The sequence below is a fragment of the Thermobia domestica genome, chromosome 7 (assembly GCF_964235325.1).
Source record: "Thermobia domestica chromosome 7, izTheDome1.hap1.1, whole genome shotgun sequence".
NCBI lineage: Eukaryota > Metazoa > Arthropoda > Insecta > Zygentoma > Lepismatidae > Thermobia > Thermobia domestica.
The window spans coordinates 122,182,437-122,201,895 of record NC_137460.1 but is presented as its reverse complement, the minus strand read 5'-3'; the positions used below and the strand labels follow the sequence as shown (position 1 = coordinate 122,201,895).

At 34.8% G+C, this 19,459-nt stretch overlaps 2 protein-coding genes across 3 annotated transcripts in view; one reads left to right on the top strand and one right to left on the bottom strand.

The window, feature by feature from the left end:
• Positions 1-19,459, top strand: part of LOC145690382 (uncharacterized) — a 161,969-nt gene that overhangs the window by 48,769 nt on the left and 93,741 nt on the right. The gene's annotated exons all lie outside the window — the stretch shown is intronic.
• Positions 240-6,549, bottom strand: LOC145688935 (larval cuticle protein A3A-like). The gene is made up of 3 exons (XM_081763101.1): positions 6,201-6,549; positions 4,597-4,737; positions 240-518 (listed from the first exon to the last, which is right to left on the bottom strand). Exons 1-3 carry the CDS (start codon positions 6,213-6,215, stop codon positions 297-299), a joined length of 378 nt encoding a protein of 125 aa, XP_081619227.1. The 5' UTR covers positions 6,216-6,549; the 3' UTR covers positions 240-296.

Sequence of the window (19,459 nt, the reverse complement as noted above, 5' to 3'; positions counted from 1 at the left end):
TAGAGCGCTCAGGTCTTGTTTGAGAGGTTTTCAAGTGGACAACATCGTGTTCGCTCGTTTTCTGAGGTTCTTCCGTTTACTCCTACATTCTCATTCTCCCAATTCTTTCGTAATCATCTGTCACCTTTATTTTATAGTTCTTGAATCTTATCTCCTTTACTTTATAGCTGTTGGGACATAGGTAACACTAAAAAAGTTTGATTCTTTTACATACACTAAACAAAACACACAAATACGAACGAAAACATTTATTGAAGAACTTATGGAAAACAAGAATCAAACACTAAAAAAGTGCTTCAACTAAGAACCTTTCCGGCAACAGGAGCTGCTGGCACTGCATACGGAAGAAGTGGCGGAGAAGCAGCTCCATATTTGGCGTATCTAACACTGCCGCTGATGGGATCGACGACGCTGAATTGGCCACCGATGATAGGACCATCACGAGTCTCCTCACGGATTTTATTGTCTCCGGTCAGGCCATCGCTCACTGAGTAGCCGAACTGGTATCTAGGATAGGACTAGAAGGAGAGAGAAAGAAAAGATACATTAATTTATTGAATATCCTATTTGTATTAGCTTGAGTTATTGTGAGGTTAAGAAAAACTTGCTTCTGATAGATCTCTCCACCTAACCTACTATACACAATTCGAAGAATACACCAGTCTCTAGACTATTCTTTCGAGTTGTTTACGGGTAAACAGTCACAGACCATCCCAAAATACTATTGTACTTTGTTATTTAGAAATTATGCGTTACAAAACATCCTATTATAGTTATATAATTATGACTTATTAAATGTTTCAAGCTTAGCGCCAGAGCTGATGTCTCCATTGTAGATCTTTTAGAAACAGTGTTTCGAACTCACCAAGTTTCATGTTCAACTGTAAGGAGTCGTCCACATTATGTAATGCGGCAAAGGAGGAGGGGGTTCGGACTTGCGTTACGAAGTATGACAAGGGGAGAGGAGGAGGGACGTAGTCCTTGTTACGTAACGCATGATTTTTACTGTATTTTTTTTATCTGGTTTATATGCAATCTTTTAAACAAATAATTTTATTCAATTCTTTTCTTTTTTATAAATAAATAAATATTTCTGTTGTTTCGGGAAATTGACGGAACATATATCCTATATAAATTGAATCATGCAAAAGGGATTCGAAGGCGCTACTAGACACCAGCATGACCAATGACGAACACTTCGTGTATTAAAATACAACAAAACTCCGTTTCGTGCCTATTGCAGCACTACATTTACGACACACGCTTTTCTGAAGTTGTTTGTTAGTGATCGTAACCATCGCTTGAAAATGCTCTCGCGTTCCCACTCGTATCGTTATTTCTGAGAATAGATTTAAAACTTTAAATTTGAATCATTCGTTACCCCACTCTATTCTTGTAAGGGGTATCGCATGCGAAACAGAGAAAACTCCCTTTCGTGAAATAATACTTTCCTCGATGATCCACGATTTGGAGTAAAATAAGGTATTAAAAACCTAATTCGTCGAACATTCATCTCGTACTGTTTTTTTTTTTTTTTTTTTTTTTTACTTTAGTATTTGAATGTTTCTTGTGAAATCGATTTCCTTTCGGATTCTGGCATTGATTTAGGACAAAAAGAATTTAAAAATGGTAAACTGAATTCCAAAGTCCAGAGAAGATGTTCAAAAGCTTATTCTCTTCTCCTGCTCCTTCACATGTGCAATCAGTTCACATCTGTGGTCGACGAGGTATTTTTTTTTTTTTTTCATCCTCGACACTGGCAAACTCCAAACTCAGGAAGCATCCTGGATCCGGAAATGAGGTCGATGTTAGTTATTTAGATTCAGTTATTTTAGTTTCACCTGTATTTTTCGGCAGTATTGTCTCTTTGCCAATCATCGATGACCTAAAAGGATAGGTGCGATCTCCTTTGGGAAACGACAGCATGCAATTGCGAAGAATTAAAACTGGTTAACTAAACAACCTTATGGAGTTAAAATATTATTAGACTCTACGGTACTACCATTTTCTAATACTTTGATTTGTTGGCGAAAAGCACTACAAATGAATTCAGAATAGGCGTACAAGCATTTTGTGATTTTTTTTTTGAAAAAAAAAAAGCTTTAAACATAGGTTTTTTGTTGTAATAACCTGCAAAATAAACAAAATTGGTGAAAAAACAAAAATCAAAAAGTGTTATATAACAAAGAGGGAATGGTTCCACCTTGCGTTACGAAGCGTGACAAGGGAGATGGAGGGGGTAAAAATTGGTCAAAAACAGCGTCACGTAATGTGGACGGCCCCTTAGACCCACGCTTTCCTTAACTTTACAGTTACATGAGCAAAACAATATACACAGGAAGGAAAGGATCAACAGATTGTCAAGTAGTGTAAAATTGGATACAGTTTCAAAATATTATAAGTGCGAAGTTGGAAAGTGACGAGAAAGAGATTTATGTTATTTCCTACCTACTTATACAGGCTTCTATTCTAACCACTATCTAAGACTCGTATTCTATCGTCTGCTTTGTTGGAAGTCCTGAGTGAGTAAGTGCCTGACTAACGAACGTCCACACCAAACCGCTGAAGTTAGAAACTTTAAATTTGGACAGTAAAGAATTTATGAAGTAAGTGCCACTAAGGATGGATTTTTGGAAATTCGATGGGGAAGAGGGTAAATAGGAGTAAGAACTATTGTATTAAAATGTCCAAATTTCCAAGTTCCTTAAGTTAGAGACATTAAATTTCATATTTGATATTTATAAACTTCTCGTTTAAAATAAGACACGTTTTTCGATATTAGACCTAGAAGGGAAGAAAAAGGATGAGAAGAAAAACGGGTGAGGTTTATTATTATTATTATTATTATTATTATTATTATTATTATTATTATTATTATTATTATTATTATTATTATTATTATTATTATTATTATTATTATTATTATAAGTTGGCCATATTTCTGGAAATCCCGTCACGCTAGAGTCATAAAATTTGATATTTGTACTTCCCTTAAATCTAAAATAACACGTGTTTAAGTCTTTTTTGATATTTGTCCTAAACGGGAAATAAAGAGACGGAAGGAATTGTTATTTATTTGTTTATTTTACCTGTGGGAAAATACACTATTAACTAACAGATTCTATCGATTATTATTTGCCTTTTCCTAGTGGTGTCAACAATGTTCCTTTACTCATATAATACTTATAATTTCAAGTAGATTATAGATAGCTTTAGTAGCATTAGCAATTAAATTTAGTTGCTTTAGCAACATGTGGACTAAGTTCTGTATGAACTAAAAAATATCAAGTTTTGTTGCAAGATGTGGACAAAGTTCTATATGATTAAAATATCAAGTTTTGTTCCAAATTTTGAACAAAGTTCTGTATGAACTAAAATATCAAGATATGGATAAAATTCTTTATGAACTAAAATATGAAGCTTGGTTCCAAGATTTGAGCAATGTTTTGTATTGATAGAAGCGAAACTTCTTCGTTAATGCGATATGTGCGAAACGTTAAAAAATATGCGTATATATTTCAGGAAACATTAAACTTTTTGTTTTAGAACCAGAAATTACGTTTATATTATTGCGAATTTTTGCGAAATGCGACATTACTTGCGATGAACGAGAATGAAGACGAAAAAGTGAAATTCTTGTTAATTATTGCTAATAATAACTAAAAAGTGCATTTCCAATATTATTTACCTTAAAAAACGTTGCATTTACTAAAAAGCTCTGCGAGTTATTTAATCCAAAAACTGTTTCATTTCATAAAGATGTACACATCAATAAAACTGAATTGTTGTTTAAATCCTTGACTGTGTTTTGTTGTGAAAATTTTCATGATCTGTTCGCTGCTTACCATGAATTTAAAAGTAAGGCAATATTCCTACATTCGTAGCACACAAGACCTTAGATGTCGGTGCACTAAAAACATTTTAAACACCATTAAAGGTGAAGACAAGACAGGTTTTTTTCCTGCCAGCTCGTTACGTTCAATATGGTTGTCAGTCTCGAGTGTTAATGTCGAGAGATTCTTTTCCAAGCATAATATGACTGTTACTGACAGTCAATATCTTGCTGTATGTTATCCTTTAACCAAGGATGGCGTTAGAGAGACTGTTTAAATTTTTGCATTAATTTCTATATTTCAGTGAATACATTAGTTAGAATGTGCACCTAATCAAGGTATAGCCTCATTTTTGTATTAGATATACACCTTACTACCAAAAATATACTGTTTACAAGTTCCATAATTTGTTTTTTTTTTTAACTTGTGCTACATTAAAAAGATAAATGCGACATAAATGCGAAAATGGTGATAATTAATGCTACAAAATATCAAAAATGTTGCGAAAAAGTTTCGTCTCTATGTATTGAGTAAACTGCGAAGTTTTGTTGCAAGATGTGGATAAAGTTTTCTCTGAACTAAAAGATCAAGTTTCGTTGCAAGATGTGTACAAAATTCTCTATGAACTAAAATATGAAGTTTTGTTGCAAAATGTTGACAAAGTTCTCTATGAACTAAATTATCAGTTAGCAGATTGCTTAGTATTTGTGATATATAAAAAGCTATAAACAATAATAAAAAAAATTCTTTTGCCTGTACTTACAAAAGTTTGTAAAAGCCCAGCAAGAGGTGCACCAACAGCTACAGGGGCCGCAGCAGGTAGAGGGAAGGATACAGGCAAACCAGGAGGATCAGCAACAGTGGGCCTCATGGCTACCAAAACGAAAATGGATCCCAGTAACACCTATGGCAAAAAAATTAGGGTATTTTTGTAATTTTATGTCAATTGTAAACATATTCAATGTAAGAATTAGATCAACGATATACATCGAAAAAATAATAAATTCATTTCAACATCATTTTTAAGTTTCAAAGAACACAAGATGTATCTATTAAATAAAATAGTTCTTTTAAAATAGTCTTGCATTGTAATTATAACACAGAAATTGGTAATTGTGTCGATAGCTCCTAGCAGTAGGTTAGATACATACAATAGAAACACTTCCTATTTTACAAGCTGATGGTTATTCAATCTGCATGTCCACAAATAATTTTATAAAGTTTAACTTGATAAACTTGTGTTTGCCGTAGTCGTTCCTTTCTACCAGTCTTACGAGATTTATCTTGATACACTTTTCAGCAAAGCATTTAGTTTGTCAAACTATGTTGTTACTGTTAAACTACCTGTGTACACACCAACCCAATTAATTTCTGAAAATGGTTCTTGTGTAGTGGTTTGAAGACAGCCAATTAAAATGAAATTATTATCCTTTAGTTACAAGTTTCATCCAAACTTTGGTGCGCCTAAAATCTCGGATTCGATTCTCGATGAGTTGCCATTGAAGTTTGAACGCATCAGATGGCTTGGATTAATCTTAAACTGTAGATTCATGTTTCATATATCCTTGGTGGTAAAGCTGATGTTGAACTCCGATTCAACCAACCAAACAGCTTATAATTTCATGCATGTACTTCTGCTTTCATGCAATTCCATTCATACTAAACAACAGAATAAGTGGACGTCTGACCAGTAGTGTTTGCAACATGACAATGCTCTGTCATATTTCTGAAATAATGTACAATTTCTTGGCCCCAAAAATCACCCTTGTTATACATCATCCTCCACACTGGCTGGATCTTGCTCCCTATTTTTATTCGTTCCCTACAATGAAATTCACCTTAAAAGGGGATGACTTAACACCATTCAGGATATTCAAGATCACACGAAGAGTGAACTCCGGCACATTCCACAACAGGCGTTTCAGGACTATTTTCAGCGATAGTGATCAAGTTGGAATCGGTGTTTAGGTGCAGCAAGAAAGCACCCTGAACGGGATAAGCACAAATAGATGATAAATCATTCTTATGATATTTTTACAGCAGCAATCCCGGAATTAAATGGACAGCCTTTGTATTTACTAAGGATCCGAAGCTTTTCGAGGGGTCCAAATTCAATATGGAGATAAATTATATTATTTGTAAAATCACCCATAAAATTAGATTCTCTGTGTATGTCCCTACAAGCCGCTATGCATCATTCTGTTCATAACAATGTTGTTCAGATATGAAAAGAATAGCAGAAAGAAAGAACCACACCTTCTAGAACCAAGTTTTCCTGCTTTAAGAAAGAGAATGGGAAGGTTTTCACACATTGTCAACTTTTAAAAGAATAAATCTAGTAAACATTATTATTAAAGTCATACTTACGATTCCTGCGTTCATGTTGATACTTGTTTGTTTCGGCTGCTGTTTTCTGTAGCTGGCTACGATGTAACAAAGTAATTCCTGATTTCTTTATATATAAGTGCCTGAAATTGTTTCCATGAAACTTTTATTTACTTGTTAACTACTTTTTAAATGCTTCTTTTCTGTGTTTTAATATGCTCATTAAAAGCGAAAGAGTACCGTAAATAAAATGAAGAAATTAATTGTATTGACGTTTGTAAACAAAGCAATTTTAAATTTTTAATGTCTTCGCGTGCAGGATACCAGATAGATAATAGCAGTCTATATAACCTACGTGTATTCAAACTTTGCTGTGTTAACATTAGTATGGAAACTAAAATGTCTATTGTTGATATATTTATAATAAATATGAGTTATTTCTGTAATTATGTTTTTACTCGTTAATAGAAATAGTAAATCATGGAAGACATAAATTAGGTGAAAAGTTGTAAGTGCTACAGAAAGGAAAATGTATGAATAATAAGTAGTCTGTGCATACTTTACATTCTTAACTGTTGTTACGGAATAATACCGTAATATGAGGCTACTTGGACACGTTTAGAACGCGTAAGTTGGAATAGTTGAGTGATATTCTGTTACGGCAAACAATGAAAAATGAAAAATGAAATTTTGAGTTTTTTTACGTCCCACGGTTATGCCGGTTAGGCTAAAGGAGACGGTGATGATGAGAGATGGATGAAATGGTGGAATGAAGAAAGTGGGAGGAAACGGGAGAACCCCGAGAAAACAATTTAGCACCGATGGATCGTGAGGTTCGCAGGGACGATAAGAAAAATGAACTTTATTCGGCCCAAAAAAAAGTGTGTCAGAGGTGTCGAAGTAACTTCGGTGATGAGGTTACTTGGGTACTCACGTTTATATCTGCTTAGAATGTGCGGAAAGTACGTATGTGCAAGTAGCCCTGTAATTGAGGTAAAGTGTAGTACATACCAGCCGCATGATACACGAAACACAAATTAGCAAAGAATTATATCGGCACAAAAACAGAAATAACACAAATATAGAAATGAATATAAATGAATAATGCATATACAGAATAAATACTACATATACAGAACAGAAACAAACATCGCTATGGTTACTGGGGTACAAAATATTTGTCCCTTGCACTGTTATCACTATTGTAATCGTCCCTGTCCTGTGAATCGTCGTAACGAGGGCAAATTTACTTCCACCATTACAAGAACCTCAAATTCAACAGGTGCATGTTACAGACCTAATCCACTCTGTTGCGTTCCTGTAATCCCTCCAGTTTACACGGCAAATACTGCAAATTGATGTTGTTTTCATGAACGCATCAATCAAGACGGGTCCTGGGGTATTGTCTTTCACTTGTATTACACTTCTTTTCCTTGCTTTTTAAGATTTCTTTTTATAACATCTTGAATGTCTGTCCGAGTCAGGGGAATACCCCAATGTGTACTACACCTAGGGTTTTCGCAATGATGGTCTCCTGTTCCTTACCTAAATACAGACAGGTGACTTGTTTTTGCCCATGTGTAGAGGTCTGCGCGGATATAAAATACCGCATCCGCACCCGCATCCGCAATATCTTTATCCGCACCCGCATCCACATCCGCAGACAATGAGGTAGCAAGTATATACAACTTGCATATTCTATAATAGTCATGATTCCGAAAATATTTTTAAACGCATAAGATTAAAAAAAAAAAAAAGAGAGAGAGAGAGAGAGAGAGAGATGAGCGTATTTTTCTAGATTTTAGCAGCTGAAGAATAATGTGATTTATTTACTATTTCGATGACCTACGTGCTCCTCCAGTTTTTCACAAAAGGCAAAGATAATTCTGCTAACCAGTTTTCACTTCAGTTTATGGAAGATGTGGTGTGTTAAATTAGGGTTTTGGTTCCTCACCTCTCAGACTGGATTTGAACACATTTCTTCATCTTCAAGACCAATGGTCTGAAAATTTTCAACTTTATCAGACGAGACTTGGCGGCAATTCTTATTTTTCTTTCTTTTTATTTTTACAGTACTTGAGCGGTACTTGAGGAGTATCACCTACAAAACGGCTGCTTAAAATATTGTAAAGATCAATAAAAAGACAACTCTACATTTATTTTGATTTTGCTTATTTTTCAACTGGTTTTAAAACTTTTAATCCACAACAAGCGTTTCTTAGTGCTCTTTCCATAATTAGCACAAATTTCACCTTTTTCTTTTTCTTTCTTTCTTTTCTTTTTTCTTTTTTCTTTCTTTTTTTTTTTTTTGAGGGAAATGATATAGGAAACCATATCTGCAACTTTATCCGCTATCCGTACAGAAAAGAAATATATATCCGCAGATACCCATTTTGATGATGCATCCGCGCAGACTTCTACTCATGTGCCTTCTAAACGAGTTTTGCCCGTGGTACTTACAATGTTTCCGCTGCCATTCCTCTTAGACATACCACCTCTAACCGCCTTCATAACTTGTACTATGGCTTCTACGTTATACTTGCAATAGGGTTTGGACTCTGGGGTTTCTGGCACTTTGTCATAATTTTCTACGCTATTCTTCCACCTGAGACAACAGTAAATGTAAATTACTCAAGTGATACCATAACAAATGCATATATACAAAACAAATATACATGTAATGTGTCCAAGTAGTCGTGGGTTACAATACTTCATGAAAAGCGATGAAAAGATAAAAAATTAAAGTTCTTTTTACAGTGCATCTTACACGTTGTCAGTGTCCTTCGTGGCTACATGGGTAGCTTACGTGTCTTCGGTGTAAGAGACCCGGATTCGATTCCAAGTGAAAACTCGTGATTTGGATCCAAAGTTAAACTGTAAGTCCACGTTTTACATAGCCTTGGTGCTGAAAAGGACGCTGGAGTACAATGTCTTTTTCCTTTGCATTGCCACCTCTATTGTAATCGTCCTGCCCCGTCTTGTGAATCATCACAGCGAGGGCAATATATGTTTGAGTTATCATATCTTCAAGATAAAAGAAATGATGGAATTTTGAACAAATAATTTTTTGACATTATATTACATACTTCTATCTTTCTTCAAGAAATCTGCCTTAGATACGATATAATAATAATAATAATAATAATAATAATAATAATAATAATAATAATAATAATAATAATAATAATACTAATAATAATAATAATAATAATAATATCATACATATTCCAATATTTTGTGTTTCAAGTTACACAAACACACTGTAGATATATCAATTTTACAGTATTAAAATACAGGGTTGGCAGCACGAGGGGGGAACGCCTTCATTGGCACATCCGCATCTCTGGATTGGGCGTATTGGTGAGAATGATCTAGCTTTGTTCCCCTGGTCTCCCAGATCTCCCAATTTAACAACCTGCGACTCCTTTCTGTGGGAGTACGTTAAGGATCTTGTTCATTTACCCTTCACTACCGCAATTCTTAGTCGAGCTCAAAGAACGCATCAGTGCTGCAGTGCAGACAATTGACAGGACTATGCTACAAAATGTATGGAATGAGCTCGAATATCATCTGAACGTGTGTCGTGTCACTAAAGGGGCACATATTGAACATTTGTAGAGGCTGTATAAACTTGGCGAGTTTGTGTTTCTTTTCATATATATCTTTCATATGTATGTACGTGTAACACTTTTGAAAATATAGCCTTTTCGAAACGAATGAATCATTTATGCTAACCCTGTACTTCTCTCCTCTGTCAACTGAACATTTAACAAAACTCTGAAAATCTCTTTGAACTTCCTTTTATAATTGGTTACAATTATAATTTTAACATCTATATAAATAAAAACGAAATGTAAAACTGTTCGGCCTAGAATTCCTAGACCACTTTGGGACATAGATTTTGATGATTCTTGGTACATAAGTCAACCATAGACTAACGTAGATTTCTAGTATGTTACTTTAAAATGTATATCCCAAGGGGAAAACGGGGGTCATAATATATGCGAAAAATTGAATATTTCGTGGGCTAGTCAAGGTAGAAAGATGAAACTCAGTACATAAACTCCTGACACTTGTCCGAGCGTTTCTGAAAATTGTCATTTCAAGGAGATGTGATAGGGGTATTTTCTATCATGTGCATCTATAAAAAATGTCATATATTTCAACATAATTCTGAAATGCTTGGAGCAGGTTCAATTAAATTTCGTACACGTATGGCCTACTGTCTGACGAAGTACTGTAAGTATTGTGATTTAAGACATCTCCTAGGAGAAGTGGGAAGGAGTAGCATGCAGGTGCGGATCGAAGGGGGAGCTATAGGGGCTATAGCTCCCTTGACACTCCGATATACACTGGATAAAATGGAATTCGATACACTGGATAAAGCGGCAAACTATGGTTTAGCCCCTGCCTTGATTATATGCTGGATCTGCCACTGGTAGCACGTAAATATAATCGAAAACCTTGATATTTGTGTCGAATTCAAAGTTTTGGAGGTCGCTGAGATGAATAACGACTCTACCTATTCATCACGTTTAAGTCAAATTTCAAACTCCTAGTGAGAGTAAGACACCCTTGCAGGGATAAAACGGGGTAACATGTAAAAATAATAGAAAACTACTGATAATTATGGCAAATCCATAGTTTACGGGATCACTGAGATGAATAGTGACAGACCAGAAGGCCCCTAAGCCCATGTTCAGATTCAATTGGTGCAAGACAATCCCAGCACCCTTATGAGTGGGGATGGGAAGGGTGTCGCATGTAAAAATAAACATAAATGGCCGGTGTTAGTTTTCGTGGTCATTGAGATGAATAGTGACTCCCGATTCAGTTCAACTTCATGTTCATTCCTCATTCCCCATTAACATGGGGACAAGAAAGGGTAAAAATGTTCAAAATGACCGACAGTAATGTCCAATTCATAGTTCTCCGGGTCACTAAGCTGATTAATGACAGTCTCGAGTTCGGATAAGATATGTCAGCTGGTCCGAAAAGTTTCGTTATTTATTTATTTTACTCATATTGACAGGGGAAACGCCCAAGACGTTGTTCTTTGTTATTTATTTATTTCATGTCTTTACTTTCAAATATTTTGCTTAAACCTCATTCTCCCCGTACGAAGAGCGGGCATTTCAGATAGTTCCAACATAAACGCGAAGAATAAATTAATAATATATAAAGGACGAAATGTTACTCTATTCCCGATAAAAAATTATGGTCGACTCTTAGATATAATGTAGTATCTGTAACGACTACGCATACCTGGGTACGCAAGGGGGAGTTACGGGTTTTAACTTTCCCTAGAGAAAAGTGTTAGGAACTATGAAAAATATATTAAAAAATATATAAGAGCACTTGAAATAATATGAACTTAGGAGCTTGAACCCCACCTCTCCCCCAGAAAAAACACACCTTGATACAATATTGGATCGTACGCCACTGATCGGCATACTATAGAACTGAAGAAATGACTAAAGAGAAAATTTCAGATTAAATAATATGTTCAACAATGAACTGGCCTTATCACTACCCTTGACAACATCTGAAAGGGAGAAGAAGAAATAGAAACGCAAAGGATAAGAAATAGAGTATATAACAAGGACTGTAACAATTTTCTATTTTGTCTAATTTCTTAGAGCTGAAGAAAAACAAATCTTTTGCTTAAGTTATAAACATGCTTAACTCTTAGCGTTATACCGAGAATTCAACGGAGGAAGGATTATTGTTAATGTAACAGGCAGTGGTGTATTTAGGGGGCTTCCGGGCTTAAGCCCTACCCTTCGAAATTTTACTTAGTATAGTAAAGTATATGAAATATCTTGCAGAATTTTCACATTTTCAGGCAAAGCCCTCCCCGAGAGTTAGTAAAGCCCCTCCGAAACAAAATCGTAAATACGCCACTGGTTACAGGAATAATTCAACGAAAAAAAGGCTCTCAAATATAGGTTTTCAAATATATTCTTAGCGTTATAGGGATAATTCAACGGGAGGGGGGGAGAAGAAGTCTATAAAATGGATAGTTCTTAACGTTATATGGCTAATTAATCTGGGAAAGAAAAAAACAAGGAGTCTCAAAAAAAGGGTGATTCTTAAGGTTATATGGATAATTCGATGGGGTGAATATAGACTTTCAGAAGCGTGCGATTCTTAATGTTATAGGAATAATTCAAAGGGATGGAAAAAAAGTATCTCGAACATGGTGATTCTTGTTCAAGTGATAATTCAACAGATAAAAAAAAAGAAGGCTCTCAAAAATCAGAGATTCTTAACGTTGTATGGATAACTCAACAAGGGGAAAAAGTCTCAAAAGCGGGTGAATCTTAACAATATAGAGATAATTAAACGGGGAAAGAAAAAAGCCTCTCAAAAGGAGTAATTCTTAACGGTTTAGAGATGATTCCACAGGGGAAGAAAATCAACCTTTACCGTCACCTGTCAGCATTATTTTAATCATGCTCGACTCTAGCCATAGGAACTAAATACACGGATTTGATTGGTTAAAGTTATTCGTTTCTCTCCACGTAGCATACATAAGCACAAAGCAAACGCTCCCTATTGTTGACCCTTATAGCCGAGGATGCTAGTAAGCGGGCTAGTATTAAAATTTGCCAAGGGATTTTTTTTAATTCAATTTTCATAACACTTTTTTCATTAAAATAAGATGAAAATAATACTAATTTTCCCTTTTACGTAATTGTACATTTTCCATCATCTACCTAGAGATTTCTGATAGCCCTTATAAATAATTACGTTATAAACCAAAAGGAGAGTAAGAAGTGGGGCCCTCGCAAAGCGAGGAATAATAGAGGGTAGTTGGGAGATACAGAAGGGAAGATGCCGGAGGCACCAGGAGGAGGAAGGCTTTGCACACTCAACTTTATTGATAAAAAAAAAAAGTGATTTACTTACGTTACGAAATATAGCTGAGTGAGCGAAGGGGTATAGAAGCCCCGCAGGTTCTCGTTTTGTTCCACTTTGACCCCAATGATAACTTTGATGTAAATCTAATCTAACCTAAAACAGTTGGCTAGGGTAGCACGTGATAAAAAGCCACCTGTCAGCTGTAGTGAACGTTAGACCACATCACACAACGCTTTCTAACCAGTGTTGAATGTCAACTATGAAGTCGTTTTGTCAAATTTTAGATTTGTTATTTTAAAGCAAGAATGGAATGTTCCAGACTAAACAAAACATTACAATAATAATGAACAAAAGAAATTATCCAAATAAATTTTCCTCTTTTGCAGCCTCTCTGAGTTTTGCTGCCATAGGCAGTTTGCCTTGTTTGCCTAGTTGGAAATCCGATTATAGTGGAAGTAATTTAACGGGAAAGAAAAATGGGTCCCAAATACCTATGCGCGATTTTAACGTTATAGGGATAATTCGACGGGAAAGATAAAAATCTCTCAAAAATTGTTGATTTTTAAGCGTTATAAAGATAATTCATCATGGAGGAAAAGGACTCAGAAATATTCATACACTTACAACACTGAATCCAACTCTTCGTAGGATGATCCAAGTAATCTTCCTTGCAGAAAATGCAAGAAAGTTTGACTTTTATTCAAATCCAACTTTTATCCTTGAAATTAAAATTACAATTGGTAGTTTTACAAGAGCTTTTCCGATTGTTCCGCTCCTCTTCTTCGTTGTCTCCTTAAGTTGTTTTAAGGGGGTTACTTGTGAGAATTTTCGATCGAGCTGTTTAGTTGACTTACTCTTCAAACTGTAACCAGAAATTGACCTAAGTGGTGACAGTTTATCAACAGTCATTTCAAAATTGTTGACATTATTGGCACCAGATCTTGATGGAAATGAAAATGACGTCTGAACATAGATTCTTAGAGTTCTAGATTACTGTAAAGCTTGGCTCATTTTTTTTTTTTTTTTTTTTTTTTTTTTTTTTTTTACAATGTGTAAGGCATATCATATTTTTAGGACAAGGTCCTTTAAAACTAACAACTTTCACGATTCATTTTTTCTTTTCAGATCACTCATACTAGTTTCAAGTCACACGAATAAAAGACTCAAAGTTGTATCATCTATCAGTGACTAAATTTTTCCATAGCCTAAAAATTAAAGTTTTCACCTTAAAAGCAAATATGACAGACCGTCGCTTCTGTTAATAGCAGTATGTCAGGTATCGAATAATTAATAGCTACTTTTCTTTGATTACACTTTCGCATTTTTCCAGTGGATGGAGAATTAGAAATATTGAAGGATGTGTTCCTAAACTTACAAACTTCAGTATTGTACTGCTTCAAGACTCTGTTCAAGACTTCAAGACTTCAAGACTGAGTCATTACTTTACACACTATAAGAAACTATATTAATATTTTATCACATTGTATGTGTACTAAATATTTTCTATCTTTAGAACTCCCTGTATTATATAGAGGGTATAGAGAGGCATTTCACGCCTTTGTTCAAATTATTGTTCCTGAAATAGTGTTCATTTAGTTCCTGAAGTACGAAAGTTAATGTCATTATTTTGTAGTGGGAAAAATCAAAACGGGTCACAAACCGGCAGTTCGTAATTACTTTACTTAGTATGTGAACGAAATTTTTCACTCCTCGCCTACATTACGAAGACAACGTGGAGGTGATTTTACTATTATTAGGTCAATGTTCAGCAATTTCATTAATGTATACTATATATCAGGGTGGAAAAAATCATGATTTTTTTTTCAAAAAAATCATTTTTGTTGATTTTTTATCTAAATCGAATTTTGATTTCAATCAAATCTTTCTCCTCGTACAATACAAGTCGCGAACTGAAGAAAAAGCATTAGGAATTAGTATTAAATGCTAATTATGCCATTTAAGTGAAAGTATTGGGGTTGAATTTTGAATTATCCCCAATCGTTAACCAATATCAATCCCAAACAATGTTTCTTAACCCTTTTAAATTATGGCTCTTTTTAAAGGTAAATTATAGAATTTCAGTCAAGCAACTACAGCATCATCCCTATTTATCCTAGGATCATGGTACATACATCACTCTCTTTTGAAACGGTAACATTCACATTTCCCTATCATGTCCCTGAAGTGGGAAAGTTTGAGAGTAATCGGCATTTTTATTTACTTTTTTTTTTATTGATCTCCTCTGGATTCCCCTATATTAACGCACAGATCTCAAAATCAACTGGGAAATACTAAGGGGTGTACTAAATGTGTGTGTGCAAAATTTCAAGCTTCTATCTTGAAAACTATTTAACAATGAGCTAATAACATTCCCACAATGCCCCAGATGACCCGGATGTAATATAAAAATTTCCTCAGACATCCCTATTTATCCTAGGATCATGATTTGCACATTATTCTCTGCAAAATAAAACAAATTTTCAAACGGTACCCTTCAAATGTCTCCATCATGTATCTGAAGTGAGTAAATCACTTAAAAAGGAATTTTCTGTTTAAAATATATTTTTTTTATGTTTACCTCTGTGGATCCCTCCCCCTGTTTTAAGGCAGAGATCTGAAACAAATCCGAAAAATACTGAGGGGTGCACTGAGTAAATATGCAAAATTTCAATCTTGTAGATGCAAAAGTAAGCCCGCGAATAATAATATTCCCCAAATACTCCAGATTCCCGTATAAAACAGGATCTCAGGTAACAGTTTCCTGAGACATCCCTATTTACCCTAGGAGAATAGTACGTACATCATTTTCTTCAGAATAGAATAACCTTTCAAACGGTACCATTCATATGTCTCCATCTGAGGCGGGAAAATTACGAAAAAAGCTAATTTTTGTTAAAAATATCCTTTTCTAAACAATTTTGCCCCTCTGGACCCGGCTGTTTCCACGCAGAGATCTGAAAACATCTGAAAATTATTAAGTTGTGCACTGAACGAGTGTGCAAAATTTCAGTCTTCTGAATGCAAAATGTAACCCGCCAAAATATAATAATAATGCGCATAACAAAAAATATTTTTTTTTAATTTATGACGTCATCACACACTATGCCTCAACGCAGAAAGGCGTGAAAGCATATGTAACTTGTTCTAAAAAGCCTCCAGTCTTGAAGAAAACGAAGTAAAAAGTCTTATTGGTATTTTTTTAATCGAATAATGAAGATTTACCCTATCACCTAAAAATAGGTGATATAATTTAAAAGGTTCAGCATTAAGGAAAAAGTACAGCAACGTTTATCAAAACGACACTTTTTTTTTCACAAAAGTTACTGATATTTGGCAAGGGGCCTGTTTTCAAAAACTTAGAACTAGCTTGCGGCATGAAATACATAAATTTCGCCTAAAGTTATAAAATTAACAAAAAAAAAAAAAAAAAAATGGAGAGGGGATATGACCTCTCTAAATACGCTCTATTATCTGGGAACAAACAAACAGACACGCACAACAAAGAATTTTCGTCTTAAATGTCGATGGTGATTTCCTCGTTGGAATAGTTAACGATTTTAAAACCCAAACCCAATGTTACGAAAAGAAGAAAGCAGGATTGCTCAGTTACCTGTTCAAAACGGGATTTTTCCCTAATCATCCTCTGCATGACACTTGTTTTCATACTATACTCTACATTTGAGTCTCATTGTATTATGATTATTAACTTCCATAATCGAAATAACAGAGCAGAAACGAGATTTTACTTATTTTCACTTTAAACTAATTTATTTCGGAATTCGATTTAAATCAACGAATTTTATTTAAAAAATCAATTGATTTAAATCGTGATTTAAATCAGTCTGATTTAAATCAATCCACCCTGCTATATATTATTGCACACATCGAAATGATAATAGTGATCACTCACCTTTATAACAAACAAGTATGAAATTATTTGTTCTGAATTTTTCACGCAGCTTCTCAACGTCACTTCAATCTTTCTCCTACAAGTCTGTCACGCAAAGAAACAATTAAGAACTACAGTTCGGTTGCCAGCGTTGCCACTTTCTGGGAATTAGCGCATTCGCAATTCCTCACCGTTCAATATTACCCTTCGCTCCTCTAATTCAAACATATATTAAGAATATAGTTTTCTGTTGAAGAATAAAGGTAATCCTCTGTTTGTCTAGTGGCTAGCGAATGAGCCTTTGATGAATGAGGCCCCATTCAATGGTGGATCTAGCCCGGAGCCGAGGGAGGCTAAGCCCCCAGTGTTTGAGTGATAAAAATAATTTAAGCTATTTTTACATATTTTTGAAAGTATATAGTAAACTGATGATATACTAGGTACCTATCATAGTCTTTACTCTGGCTGCCCCCCGTTTTTACCTTCCAGATCCGCCTCTGGTCCCATTTTCGATTTCCGATGGAAGAGTATTGAAATTTGATCACGTTGTAGCGATTTGTTTGGATTCCTCCTCAGATGTTAGGTGGACTTCAATAAACAACAAATAACAACAAGAAAAATAAATTTATTTGTGCTACAATACGGAATTTAACAAGAAAATCATATTGTGCATATCCCTTGAAAATACGTATGCTACTGTATTCAGGGTATTGCTACCTAAAAATAAAAATTGGATAGAATTCAAGCCACCTGGAACAACAGCTCAGGCTGCAGCGAACACCGCAATACCAGAGCCATTTGGTGAGTGCGATCACCCATGTTTTCTCTGACCCCACCCGGTACTGCTTGACTTCGTTGGTCTCACAAGAAGCGATATTCCAGTACGGCTAGGGCGTTGGTATATCAGTTACCTATAAATTTCTCAATTCTCCGGGAACATCAAGTGCAGCTATAAAAAGTAGTGAAATTTTGAAGTTCCATCTATTGTATTCACCATAAATAATCATAAAGGTAAACATATTTTTTTTTCATTTTTATAAAAAGTGGAGATCTACTGCTTCCAATCTTCAAATAAAGACACGTAAGTTATGTGTTTGTAGAACTTATTTATTATTACATATTTACAAATAAAATACTTTAATTTCTTTTAGCCACACAAGTTGGCAGCAACCGAAGTAGGTAGAAGACGAGGTGTGGTAATCCCATAGCTTTTATATTTCACGCTATAGGGTCCAATGGAAGCGAATTCACCTGCCAAGACGGGCCCATCTTTAAGTTTGTAGTGAGCTTTTATATCTGTTGTTGGACCGGCATTTACGGCATATCCATACAAATAATTGGGATAAAGCTGAAAAGAGAGATGGAAAAGATCACTTACATTGTTCAAAAAGTGTAACCAAAGCTACATACGTACAGATTGTTTAATCCAGAGCTGCATATTTTGGGTGTAGTGTCGTGGAGGTCATCGAAAGAACACTATAAGTGTGGAGTGGATCAGTGGTCGGATCAGTGGAAGTAGGTCAAGATTTGTGAGTGCATCAGTGGATCGTGTGTCAGTACAAAATGACCCACTACATCATACCACTCACCGTGGCCCACTTTGATCTAGCGATCCACCTTGAGCCAATTTGACCCACCGACCCAATACCACCCACTCTGCTCAGTGCATTGTAGATAGCATCATCTGAAGACTGGTGAATTTGTCTAAGTTTTACTTTCAAGGCCTCCATTTTCATTTGTTTCTATTTATTTACCTGAAATGAGTGTATCTAAGTGAAAAGAAAAACTTCAGGCACTTTTGGATATTGATATTTGTAATTGTATTATAATAATAGCAATAGGACTTACTCTTTGGTTTTCTATAGAGTCTAATTTTACATTTTTTTTTCCTTTACGTTGGCCTTCTTTACCTTAGTTTGAGACTTTCAAATTTCATTTTATTTTCCACTGAAAATTATCTGTAATTCTACAAGGAAATAAATGAAAATTAAATTGAAATTCATTATAATATGTGGATAAGCTTGCATATGTGCATTATTTTTATTCATATTAGTTTCATTTTTTTGTATATAGTTTAGTGAATTCTTTGTGATTCTTTTAGTTGTGTTTGCATTGGCTGGCAACAGTGCTTTCAGTGTTCTGTTCAAGTTGTGTCTGTGCATTCGACAATGTGCTGCGAAGTGCGTATAGGCAAGCATATTCATTCATAGTTTTAGAAAAGCATAATTATTCATAGTTTTTAGAGAAACACTCATGTTCACTAATATACAAGATTTACATGTTCTTAACGGTGTTTTAGAGTGCTACTCAGTTTATGTGTGACCGAAGACAAAACATGATGGTTTAGCAAGCAACTATGTGGTTTAGCAGCAAGCAAGCAACAATTACTGCGGAAAGAAGTTAAGATAAGTAATTCATTGTACTAATATTTAAGTATTATATCATTATATTAACATATGAACAAAGCATGTCATATTTATCATATTAACGCATGTACTTTTGAATAAGAATCAAAGCAAGTAACATCTAAAATATTCGTAAAGTCTTA